The sequence below is a fragment of the Zonotrichia leucophrys genome, chromosome 1 (assembly GCF_028769735.1).
Source record: "Zonotrichia leucophrys gambelii isolate GWCS_2022_RI chromosome 1, RI_Zleu_2.0, whole genome shotgun sequence".
NCBI lineage: Eukaryota > Metazoa > Chordata > Aves > Passeriformes > Passerellidae > Zonotrichia > Zonotrichia leucophrys.
Window position 1 is genome coordinate 39313327 of NC_088169.1, and position 13040 is coordinate 39326366.

Below are 13040 nucleotides of genomic sequence, written 5' to 3' on the forward strand. Positions count from 1 at the left end.
AAAATTATTCTAATTATTTAGAGGCCATTACTCTGTCTGTAAGCCTGGGAATCACTAGAAAACAGACCCTGAACAAATATATTTGATACCCATTATGCTAAAAGCTGCTAGTCTCCCATGGATGGTTAGATTTGAAAAAATACTAGTACTGCTTGGAATGATGACCATGATGATGATGCCAGCAGTATAAGTAGATGTATCTGACTTCTGACACTTTATAAAACTAAAGGGATGAGAAAAAAATATTCACATGCATCATGGAAGACAAGTGGTTTCCCCGATTTCTAGTGGCATCTACAGAGATATCAGTCCTTGACCACTTGTAATATTGCATATTTTAGTGACATTTTTATAGACAAAACTACTTTCAGTATTATCATGTTTCAGTATTGTTCACTGTTGAATCCTCTTTGAATATTAACGTCTGTGTTTTTTAAATAAATTTTAAGTTACAGAATCACAGACAAGAAAAAAAGAGCCTATGCATTACTGTTATACAGTATAACTGGCTTTCCTATTGTGTGTTTGCAACCATAACCCGGGGCAGCATTCATACAGGCAGAGCTGCAGAGCTGGGAGTCAGAATTGGGAAAGGAGAGTTGGGGAACACGTTACTCTTCTGATAATGAACTAAAATAGACAATTTGTAAACTAGTGTTAATTGCCATTCCTAGTTCTGTGCAAGAGCCCGTTCTTGTGGCTGATTCAGTAAACCAAAGCAGGGCAGCATGACCTGGGAGGGAGGACTGTGGCAAAATATGGCATATCAGGCCAAGAAGGCTCTAGGAAGGAGTCAAGCCTACATGGACTTCATCTGCTTTAACAAGCACAGCAGGAAAACTGGAAAAGTTATTAAATGGCAAACCTAGGGGCTAGCAGAACTATGCCAAATATCACTAATAATGGATCTCAAACACTATGCCAGGGTAATCAGAGTACATTTCTACCATGTAATGAAGAGATGAACAAAGACCTTAAAGTTGTCTCAGCCACACAGGTAAGTGCACAGTATGCAATGCAGAGCTATGCAGTGGCTCAGTAGATCTGTTTACATGAATATATTTTAGATATATTAAATTCCATCTTAATTCCTTTTGCTTGCTGTTTACAAAAGTGAATTGTTACTGTGTTTGAAGACAGATGAATACATGGCACAGTTTATTCAATGATATCTTGCAGTATGAAAACAGAATGCTGCATTCTTTTCAAATTTTCGCTTCCCTTCAAAAGCAAATATGCATTATCTGACATTAATTTTTGAATTTAAATAAGCATTTCCAAATTGGTTTTGCACTATTCAAGCTGTTTTAGGCACATACTTTAGGATCCCCATGCCTCAAGGGTAGAAACAATGATGAGTAGTATTTCTGATAAATGCAGCTTAAAACAAGATATTTACACATTCCTATTAAGAGGAGAAAGCACTAAGAAGGATTTTTGAAAATAATTACTCTAGCTTTCTATAGTTACAGTTGCCAAGGCAACCTAATTTTTGTATGATCAAATCTTCTTAAAAATATCCTTAAAACAAGCTTGGAATGACTGGTTGTGCTTAAGTATTAACCTTACATTTATACTTTACTTTTCTTTGTAAAAAAAGAAACATGACAAAACATTTTACTGATCTCAGTGCCTTGCAGGATTGCCTTCTCACTGCTCCTGTGGGCAGTGGGATGGCTGCAGACACTTTTCACATGCTTTTGCATTGTAGTTGATGAGGAAAAAGTGGAATTAAAAGGTAGAATCAAAAGGTGAGATCCTGCTGGTAGATCTGACTCTGTCCTTCCTTTGTGGTAGCTGAGCTGTGGCTAGTCCCTCCAGTTACTCCTGGACTTAAGTCAGTATGTCTGTGTTCCACATCTGCTTAATTGATAGGAATCCCTTACATTCCCCTATTATTCCCTTATTTACACTTCAGTAATTGAGGAAGCGAAGGGAGTCGACCACATCCTAATTGATCAGCATCGAACTCCGATTTATTGATCCCACTTACACACTTTTATAGTGGTGTTAATTAAGCTTATACATATTACAAAACCCGAGCTCCTCATTGGCCACAGATTACACACCAACCCCTCCTTTGTTGCCAAAACCTGTGGTTTTCTTGTTGAGACTAATACTTGTTTTTCTCATCCTGTTATTGACTTGTTATTATCATTCAAGGCCTCCATGTTTTCCACCATGCCTTTCTCACCACTTCCTCAAGGACATGGTGTTTGCTGTTGTTAAGGGAAAAGCCTGAGAACTTGCTGCTTACAGCTGCCTTTTACTTTTTAACCAGCTGTATGTGTTCATGGCCTTTTTTCCTTCAAGCCATGTCTGAGCAAAATTCTCCAACAAGCAATATTCTTTTTTTTTCTATAAAAATCTGCCGCTACATGGAATTGTGTTAGAATCAGTCTGCCCATAAGTTGTGTTGATCAATAAAGCAGTTTTTATATATATTCTGTTAAAGAATGAATTTAGTGTTTTCAGTATTGTAATTATTATAATTACCCACTTCATTAAAAGTTAAGGTGTAAAGGAGGAGTAGATTTTCAGTGCATTCTTCTTTTTTTTTTTTTTTCCAAGGAATTCTACCTTCTCAAAAAAAATTGGAAACAATTATTTTTGGTGTAAATCACTGTAACTAAGACTACAATCCATTTGATATGATTTTCATCTATGCCAAATCAAAATAACATCTTTGGGACATAGATTTCTTTGCTATACTCCTGTTTTTGTACTCAAGTCTGTGAGTTCCATGGTGTTTTATCTTCCAAATTTTTAAACTGTTGTGAATGTTATAAATTAACCAAGCACTATTATAAGAAATCACTTTTAGATACCTAAATGCCCTTTACATTTTGTACATCCTCTAAGAGTTCTCTGTCAGCATGTGGAGTCTGAGTAGGTGTGTGGATACATATTGTGCCATGTTCTTCCTTCTGCATCCAATGCCAGCAGCACCTGGGCTCTCCCACAAACAGATGCCTGATAGGCAGCTTAGCACTGTGCTTTGTTTGAGTTGTTTATTATTATCTGTAACATTTGGTGTGTAAAACTGGGATTCTCTGGGCTTCTCTGAACTTAACACTGCTGGAAAGGCAGGATGGTAATTTTTCGCTCTCCACTTGAGGTCCTGCAGAGCAAATTTACTTAAACTCAGTGATCTTGCCACACACCTACCCTACTGTGTGCTGATCTAGTCTGTCCTGATGTCATCTGCAGGCCATGAGTTGAAGAACCCATGGTCAAATTAGAGAAACCAGGATTGTTCAGATTCATCAGCATTCCCCCTGTGGTAGTAGAAAGCACTGTGAAGGTATTTTCTGGTAAAAGAAGGAAGAATTCTTGCAAAAAGTACAAGATTAAAAGAGGGATTTAGGGTATTAAATGTACATTGTAGGTGAGGGAAAAGGGGAGTATTAGGGACAGAGAGGAAAGTGCTCTTTTATACTTCTACACTTGTATGAAAATTATTCACAGTGTGCTGGGAATTTCCTTAGATAACCAATATTTCAGTAAATTCTTGGCCAGAAGCACTGGATGAAGTATGGAAACATAATTTTAGTGTGAGTGGGTGGATGAGAAGATAGGAAGTTGGCAGAAAAGAAGGACATCTCAGTGGCTTTCACATAGCCTGAAGTATAGTTGCAGCAGGTTTCAGAGGGACAAAGAATTAAATTAACATGAGATTTACAACAAATCAGGTGTCCAGTGGAATACATCTGAGTTGGCTGTAGAGCATTGGCTTTGCCTTCTTAACTTCAAGATTGGAATCAGAGGGGCACAGAAACCCTTCAAATGCTTTCCTAAGAGACATTCAAGTTTTAACAAACCTTGCAGAAAATTATTGTGAGAAGTACACTTCTGAACTGGTTAATAATCTTTGGCCAAAGAGCGCAGCACATGGCTGTTAGATTAAAGTTCAAAACTGACAGACTCATGAAATAAACTTTGAAAATGCTTATGGTTCAAAATGTACAGATAGTGCAGATAACCCATGTGCATGTCCACAACAAAGTGACAAAGCAGGAATGAATTGCAAAAGAAAGTACGAGAGCATTTAATATATCCATGTATTTTATAGTTCAGTCTTGGAGCATTTCCCACTTAATTGAAGGGATTAATAATCAAGTCAGATCCCTTATTTCTCCACTTATAAGATTAATTGGATAGTAGCAAATGTATTTTCTATTTTCTCTCCCTTCTATCCTCCTGTTTCTTTGCTGATTCTTTCCACATGTATGAGTTCTGGTTTTAGTGCTGCCCCTATATGGAATGCAGCTAGTAGCCATTCCTTTGGTGGGAGCCAGGTGCAGCACTAAGGTCTAGCTCCTGGGAAAGCTTGGTCTCCCACACCATGTGGCTCTCCCACTGTTTTCCTGCTTACAGCAGAATTTACCTTTGTGAAGGGAGGTTGTGGTCAGGAAGTGAGAGCTGATCTCAGAGGTAGTCAGAGCCATTACCATGGAAGACATTCAACGGCAGACCTCGTGCTGGAATCTGTGTTTAACATATTTTGTTAATATCATAGATACTGCTTTTTTGAACTGCTGAGACATGCCATCTAATCTTGATGTTTCTGTTTAATCTGGATATATGTTCTGGTTTGGGGTTTTTTTTTCTGACTTGTGCTCAGTTTCTTTAACTATTCTGTTTCTCGAGGAAAAAAAAAAAAACAATCTTCTGAGAGTATTCCAAAAGGATTTTTCTTTGCAGAAAGTATTTGTAATTGCAAAAGTTGAAATAGCTTTTCAGGTTTTCTAAGGCATCGATTTTAGTATAAAAGACAGGATGTCCCAAGATACCTTCCAGAAAACCATCAAGTGCTCATATATTTTATTCGTACTTTTTTCCTTAAAACTAAGGATAGAATATTTATTCGTAAATTACAATGTTCAGAATTTCTGTTTCTTACTGTAATAAACTTATGTCCCAAGTTAATCAGCTTCTCTGAACTTTATTTTGGGCATTCAGTTGTACAAAGCAGAATTGAAAAAGATACAATAGTGTTGTGTTACTTATTATTATTTTCTGTAAGTAATTTGAAAGAATAAGTTAATTACATTAATTGTGAATAGAGCAGAAAGTAATAAAGTGTAATTGAACATGTATTCCAAATCAAAAAGATTATTTCTTTTTAAATACTACTAAATACTACATTTTTCTGAAGCAATTATTGCAGAATTTTGTGCAAATCAACAAAAATCGTTCAAACTTTTCTTCATTTTCTTAATTTGTCTGAATTTAATTCTGTCCTACAATTTCAGTTTCTATATACCACTTGTTAATTAAGCACAGTCAAGTGCTTCAAGTCTTACCTATTTATGTCATTCATAGGATAATGCCACAATCTATCTTGTTATGGCATTCAGAGAAGTCATTAAAACAATGTACCTGCTGGAATGACGATGGCTTATGGGTACGACATTTTCTTGCTCATTACAGTCATGATTTTCAAAGATGATTTTTGTGCCATGTCTATTCTCATCAGTTCTTTCTAATGAAGTTAATATACATAAATACAGTGATGTATTTTAGGTTTACTGAAAATCAGCTGACCTCTGTGTTTCTTTTGCTTTTTAAAGATTTTGTTGTTTTCATATAACATGGATATATAAAAATGTCCTTGTGTCTAAATAACCAATTTATAGATTTCTTTCTCATTAGGGATTTTTTTAAGTACACATTTGAGCTGGTAATGTTTTACCTCTCTAGCCATGTTTGCCTTCAGAGTGGAGAAGACACAACTGCAATAGTAGCAAGACTTTTCTGTTGTGCTCTGTCTCTGACTTCTGATGATTTTAAATTGCTTTATCACTCTTGCCTCTGCATAGTATGTTCAAAAGTCTGCCTGAAAGAATTCCAGTTTTCAATTGCATTTTGAGAGAAAAGAGGCCAGGGACTGGATACTTTGCCATTTCAAAAAGAGCCATAATTCAGGACTTCCTTCTGGCATTTGCTTTCTACTTCATCAGTTCTACACTAAAATATTTCAAGTGTTTGATACAAAGGCTGTGGAGATATATTAAAATACAATTATAAGATCATACTTCTCTTTTTTCTTTAATCAAACAAAATACATGAAAAAGTTTTAGTGCAATTGTACTTTAACAAAAGCACACATTAGTTTGGTGTGGAGGAAAGAGACAATGAGGGACTGAGTTACAGGAAAGCCCTTCTGTTTGAACCTTCTGCATTACTTTTTCCTGCTTCTACCAAAGAATCCAGATCACCGTCTCCAGGCCCTTCAGTGTCCTCCATCCACTCACAGGACTCATTCACAAGAACTGATTAGCAATAGTAATGATCACTTCTTTTTACTGAAGGCAAGTGCATGTGCTTGTATTGTACAACCAGAAGCAATAGTTTTCCTTACCTCTCCCTTGAAACTCCCTGTCCATATCTTCCATTCCAAGTCCAGCCCAGCCTGACAATCCCTTCTTCCCTAGAGTTTCAAGATCCCCAGCTCAGAGTGTGGAGAGGAGACTTCTCCTCCAGCACTGTGCACCCAGCCAAATGTTGGCCTGGAGTTCTTAGTTCCACCTGCTGTTGGCTGCCATGAGTAATCTACTTTGTGCTCTTCATGAGCTTTTCACAGGGTCTCCCTGACTCCTGCACTGAGTAGATAGAAAACAAAAGCAAGCAAACTTGTCCCAGGCTGCACTTGCCAGTATGATCAGGGGGATGAATTGCCTCTCCCATGAGAACAAGCTGAAAGAAGGTATTTCGGCCTGGAGAAAACAGCTTCTGGGGAAACCTTATAGCAGCCTTTCAGTAGTTGAAGGGGGCTTATAGTATGAGGAAGGACTTTTTTTACAAGGGTCTGTAGCAATAGGACAAGGGGTAATGGTTTTAAACTAAATAAGGAAGTTTTTTTTATGGTGACAGTGGTAAAATGTGGAGGGATAGAATGTAAGAAAATAAAGATAGTGCAGAAGGCAGTGTCACACCTGAGGAGTTGCAGCTGTACTAATCACCAAAGATTAGGAACAGGCCTGCCCTTAATACGCCACACCTGTGTCCAACAAGAAGATGAGTGCTACAAAAGAGTGGGTTAGCTGGTTGAGAAGAGAGCTGGAGTTTGTTTTCTGTACTGTGAAGAAGGAGTCAGTGCTGCAAGGAGTTGCCCGTGAGAAATCACCAAGAAGGTATGGGAGATTTACAATATGATTAAAACAGTGAAACAAGTTGCCCAGCAAGATGTTGCGTTCCCCATTCCTGAAAATATTCACGTTTTCATTGGATGGGGCTCTAAGCAACCTGATCTAGTTGAAGATGTTCCTGCACATTGCAGGGCAATTGGACTAGATGGTCTTTCAAGGTCCCTTCCAACCCAAACCATTCTATATTTTTATGAAAAATCTACCCATTAAACCTATGAAAGTTTAAAACTCGGGTATACCAAAGGGGAAAAAACCCAACCATGTTACTGTAAGGCATAAAAGAGAGGGATCCTTCTCCTTCCCTGGAGCTGCTCCTCTATGTGTCTGAGATGGACTATCTCCCCTTTAGGTTTTTGGAGATGTTATGAGTGCTAATATTCGCGTTGTCCACATTTTCAGACCTAACTAAAAAAAGTTCTTGGTTACAAAAAGATGTGTAGATTTTCCAGACCAGTAGCCACCTAATTAGAACTTTACCTTCCTTAAGAGAGAGGCAGCAATCATGGGCTACAGAATGAATAAAGGCTGTTTTGGGTCAATGACTCCCAGGAGTTAAGGAGATTATACCCACTTGTCATTCTAGACATCTGATCCAAAGGGACAGCCTTTGAGTTCTTGGGGCACTTATCTAATGCTAGATCACTTTCTTGACTGTGTAGCAAGCCTGTTTCTTACATTGGACAACCTCACAAAGGGCCAGATTTTCAAAGTCCAAATGAAAATACTTAGCTCTACTTTGAGAGAGGGAAATGGATTAGTGATCTCTCTCCTTTGTAATTTCGGCCTTTATGCAAAGGTTTCAAGAGAGCTTAAGAAATTCCCTGCTACCTGTAGTTGCTTAACTTGCTTAAAATTTTGTGAACATTTTGTTAGGTATCTACCAAAAACTTGCAGTCTGGTCTTCTGCCACTCTTCATATGACTTTTGTAGCACTCATTTTGGAAGAGTCCATCTTTTCAAACCAAAGATATGGTAGAATGTTGTTGAACAAATATTTGCATTTGAGAGGCTACACAGGCCAAATTCCTGTGGGCCAGGAATATCCTATGTTTTATGGAATGCTCAAGTTTTGAACAAATTCTCCCTAAATATTTCCTTGCTCTTTCATGAAAATTATTCTGATACACTGCTTATTGTACTGACTTTTTGTATTTTCCCCAGAAGCTTTAAACAACAATGTTTAAATAACAATATAGTACCTAATAATCTGTTCATTCTGAAAGTCTATATTGGCATACAACAAATTCCAAACTAAAACAGAAGCTTTGGGTGATTTTTTTTTTTTATTCCTTCCTTGGAATTTCTAGCATGGCACAGCAGACTATTCCCATATGGTCATGTAGTTGCCTGTAAGAGTATTATTAACAGCAGTAGGCCAAAACTCCTTATTTTCATATAAAACTTAAGAAATTACCTTATGAAAATGCACTGCATACACTGGGTTTTATTCTACTATCAAGCAAACATTTCAGATATTCTTATTTCATTATTTATTTATGACCTTGTCTTTATGACTTTGTATTCCTGAACAGCTACCAACACTTGTTACTTCTGCCGGCTTTGAAGCAGTCTGATACAAAAATCATACACTACATCACCAGAGATTTTACCTCTTGATAGAATACAAGTGTTTATCCAATTCAAGTTGAAAATAATTGCTTTATGTAGCATTTGCTGAGGTTTGGGCACTACAAACATGTTTCTCGAGAAACACATCAAGCCTTAGTAAACCAAAATATATAGCATTTCTCAAAACATAAAACCATTCAGTTGTATCTTAGCTGGTGTAAATTGGCATACATCCCCTGAAATCAGCAGTGCTGTGCCAGTACCTGTAGTATGTAGAACTGGTCCACAGTCATTTCCTGACACTTCACAAGGTATTTTCTTGTGGTGCTTTGCTTTTGATCTTATGCCAAGGATTTTCTTATTCCAGGGTAGAAAACCTGGATTTTTGAAAGACGCTACTAAATAAACATTGTTATTGAGATTGTCTGCAGTACCTTTTCAAAGCAGCGGGTGGCACTTGCAGAGCAACAATGTTCTGTGATTTTGCTTATTTTACAACAGTGGCTTTGTTCTTGACAACAAATGAGATTTCATGGGATGTAGCGTTTAGACCAAGTTCACTGTCACTGAACTGAATTATTTTGTCTGCCTGAAGTCTGTCCTGCCAACAGCAGCAAAGAGTGTCAACACTTGTGAAAGAGAAGCACTACCTGCAGATTTCGTAATTCTGTGGTCATGTCTGTGTAAATAAGCTCAAAGAAATTTGAGAACAAAGACACAAGCTTTATCATGATTTAACAGCAGCACATTATATCCATCTAAAACCTTTGCATTCAGGAAATACAATTGGGAATTTGCTGACCTGCCACAGCAGATCCTTGCAGTTTAAAGTAATGTGCAAGAGTTATTTTAAGTGTGTTGCTGAAGATGTGTTTTAGAGTGATCAGATGCTGTTAGGTGATTTCAAGACAGTGTCATATGCTAAAAAATAATATTCTTTAGCCGAAAGCTATATGGCACTGTGGTTTCTGCATGAAGTGGTAGAGAGAAGTAAATAAATAAATAAATAGATAAATAAAGGCTAATAAAGATACGCTGAGGGTGTCCTCACAGTGCAGCACAATCTGTAATAAAAAAACCCAGCAGGCTAGACAGATACACCCTAAAATAACCTCAGTAGAGTGTACTGTACTTGTTTAATTTCCCATTGTCTGATTGAGTAATGTCTTTTGTATGTTAACACTGTTTATAATTTCCTCTGCAACATTCCAGAACTCGGCAGGTATCACAAGTTTTAATTGGCAGCCTCATTGTATACCAGCATGAGGTATCTAGACATTATTAAACAAAATACTGATCATCACCCCCATTTTCTGTTTGTACAGTCCCACTGCATTTGCCTGGTGTTCTATGCAAATTTGGAAAATTAAATGGGAAGTATTTTAGTTCATTTATCTAATATAGAAATAAGGATGTATATTTTAAAAATCTGTAGTAATGTTTTATTTTCTTCAGCATATATATTGACATATGTGCGTTGCAATTTGACTGACTACTGTCTCTTTTGAATATGAGAAATAGATCAATTGTGCTTATCTAAAAGTATTTTCTTCTATTGCTTCTTCTGGATATTTTTAACTCAATATAAATTCACCAGTGTTCTGCTGAAGGAATGGCTCCTGATTCCTTCAGAAAGAGAAAGGAGGACCATTGTTTTCAAAAGTCATAATCCTTGAAAGTGCCTTGGTTGTTTTGTGAATTCCATTTTCGACCACTGAGACCTCTAGGCACCAAACTCTAGGATCTTGTATATGCCTATGTATTCCTAGATTAAAGAATGGATACCTGAATCCTATCTAAATTCCATCACAGTCCAGACACAGACAGGATTGTAAGAAAACCTTCAAAACTTCACCTAAGCTGCTGTCCATTGGCTGTGCTTAGGCCCCCAAGCAAAGAGACCCCCAAGCAAAGGCACCCAGGACATTTATACCCTCACAGTCTAAGCAAGCAAAAGTCTGGGGTCATCAGCTGCTGCCATATCTTTAAATACCACAGGTCCTTGTGGCCTTTGTTAGGCAGAGGGTCATCAGTTCATGGCCTCTTGCCTTGGGCTCAGGCTCCTGCACCCCCAGAGCTTAACCTGCAGCTTGCACTGCAGCTGCACACTCAGCTGCCTGCAATAGATGTATTCCTCAACAGGTATATCTCATACTAGGATTTTCAGTCTATTTTTATGTTTACCATATCCAGGCAATGGAATTTTTTCTTGTTTATATTGAAATATTCAACAAGTTTATTACTCTTTTCTGTAATCTTAAATGAAATTCCAATACATTATTTTCCAAACTACATTCTGAAGTGTTGCATACCTCATTTCCATTTTCAAGTTGCCGGTTGTTTAAGGAACCCAGAGATTCTCAAAATGGGGTGTTTTCAAATCATCTGTGTTATTACTTCTGCAGGCTGTACAGAAGAGAGCTAGGACATGAGAAAGGTTAAAGGGGCCACACTTGTATGAGCAAGGGGTAGGAAAGAGATTGTAGCTTGCTGTAACAGTTTTGGTTTAAAAAGCAAAATCCATTTTATTAAGTACAGACTGTATAATTAACAAGTTTTTAAGGCATTTTCTAGTCTTCTGTTTATCTACAAAGTAAGGTCTTACTGTGACTCAGAGTCAATATAAGTCTTCAGAGAAGTTCTGGCAAAATTATTTGTCGAATGACTCTGGATTTGAGCTAGTTTTAGAAAATTTAAAGAACATGTAAAGAAATGTGCTTAAAGATTCTGTTTCAGATTGATCAAAACCAGGACACAGATTGCTAACAGTTTCCAAATCTCTCTCAAATATTTCCCTTGAGATTATGATCTCTAAACAGTTGACAGATTTAAGTCTTACAATGTGCCAGAGGCTTTCTGTTCATCACAGGTGCAATTCCTGAGCTAATTTTTTCAGCTGTGGTTTGCTCCTTGATTTGCCATGTTTGTTAATCACTTGCTTGTTGTTTTCATGTATCTCAGTCCTTTCATTTCACATTCAGGAACTCCTGTTAACAAGAAGATTCCTGAAACTGTTCACGACCAGAGGCGAGCACAAGCATATTTTGCTTAGCACATTTTTTCTTTGCATCTGTGAGAAAAAAATAAGGCATTGAAATGATATATCTGAGCTTTGCTTGCTGGTTCTTTTGTACAATCATGGCATCTCCAGAGTATGATCCAGCCTGGTCAAAATCCGAAGTGGAAAAGGAGTAGCAAAACAGTGTGATTTGGCCAATTGGAGAAGAAATGTGTAATAAAGCAAATTTGTGCTAGCCAACAAAACTGTCTACTTCTTTCTACACAGAACTACCTAATGATTGGGGTTGGAAGGCTAAAAGATGTACATAAGTATTTTGATTGTTTTCCACCATCCTTTTTATGCACTCAGCATCATAATATTTAATTGCTCTGTCACATGCACAAGTTATACTTTAAGACAATTAAAAAGTAAGCTGTCTTTTTTCTTAATTTTATAGCTCCGTAAATCTGTTTTCAGTATCAGAGCAAGAAACCTTCTGGAAAAAGAGACAGCAATCAATAAAATTCTAAGGTAAGAGTCAGATGTGATTTGATATTGTTTTGACTGTCATCTGATTTTGCACAACCCTGTTTATTACTAATGTTACTGCAGGTATAATATTCATAATAATGTATCCCTTTGTAGTACATCTGTTGCTTTCTTCAGCAAAGATACATTTTTCTTTGGTTATTTTATATACTTGAACAGCAAAAAGAGAGGGTTTGTACTTCTTCAATATATATTGCAGTTGCATCATGCAGTAAGATCATGTTTCAGCTCTTTTCACTTCTTCCTTCTAAATTAACCATGTCTGTTCCTAAGGGGTGTTATTTTAGAATTCTACTCCAGTTCTTGCAAATATCTGCACATAAATGTTTACAGGGATTGTGCAGTAAAAAACATAGACTACAGCTAGTCATATTCCAAGTACCAAATGGACAGTGAAGAAGATTTCAGAACCATGACTTCTGTAGAAAGGTTTCCTGAATGCTTTAATAATGATCACTCCTTTTGGTCTTCCGTATCAAGTAACTGCTCAGCACCGTAAGTGAATAATGCAAGCCTAAGTCTCCAAAACCCATTTCTGAAGTTATCATTTAGGTAACTCAGTGCTGCATTGTTTCATGCCACTGTTGGTTTTACATTAGAATGACTGTTCTCAACATAAGGTGCATTAATAATGGAAACAATTTATAGGTCACAATTTTTATATTTATGTTTGCATTTTGTCAGTGAGAGGTCCCAGGTAAATACACAGTATGAACAGGAATATTGATCTAAAAAGTACAGATTAAGTAAGGCAATGTTTTATGAGGAGC

At 37.0% G+C, this 13040-nt stretch overlaps 1 protein-coding gene across 3 annotated transcripts in view; it reads left to right on the plus strand.

The window, feature by feature from the left end:
- The window catches only part of NALCN (sodium leak channel, non-selective), a 224441-nt gene that overhangs the window by 168983 nt on the left and 42418 nt on the right, over positions 1 to 13040 (plus strand). For 2 of the 3 annotated variants that reach the window (XM_064712115.1, XM_064712131.1), the window contains 2 exons: positions 926 to 997; positions 12179 to 12252. In XM_064712115.1, the coding sequence (XP_064568185.1) occupies positions 926 to 997; positions 12179 to 12252 (146 nt within the window). The remainder of the gene's footprint in view (positions 1 to 925; positions 998 to 12178; positions 12253 to 13040) is intronic. The other variant, XM_064712124.1, reaches the window with a different exon arrangement.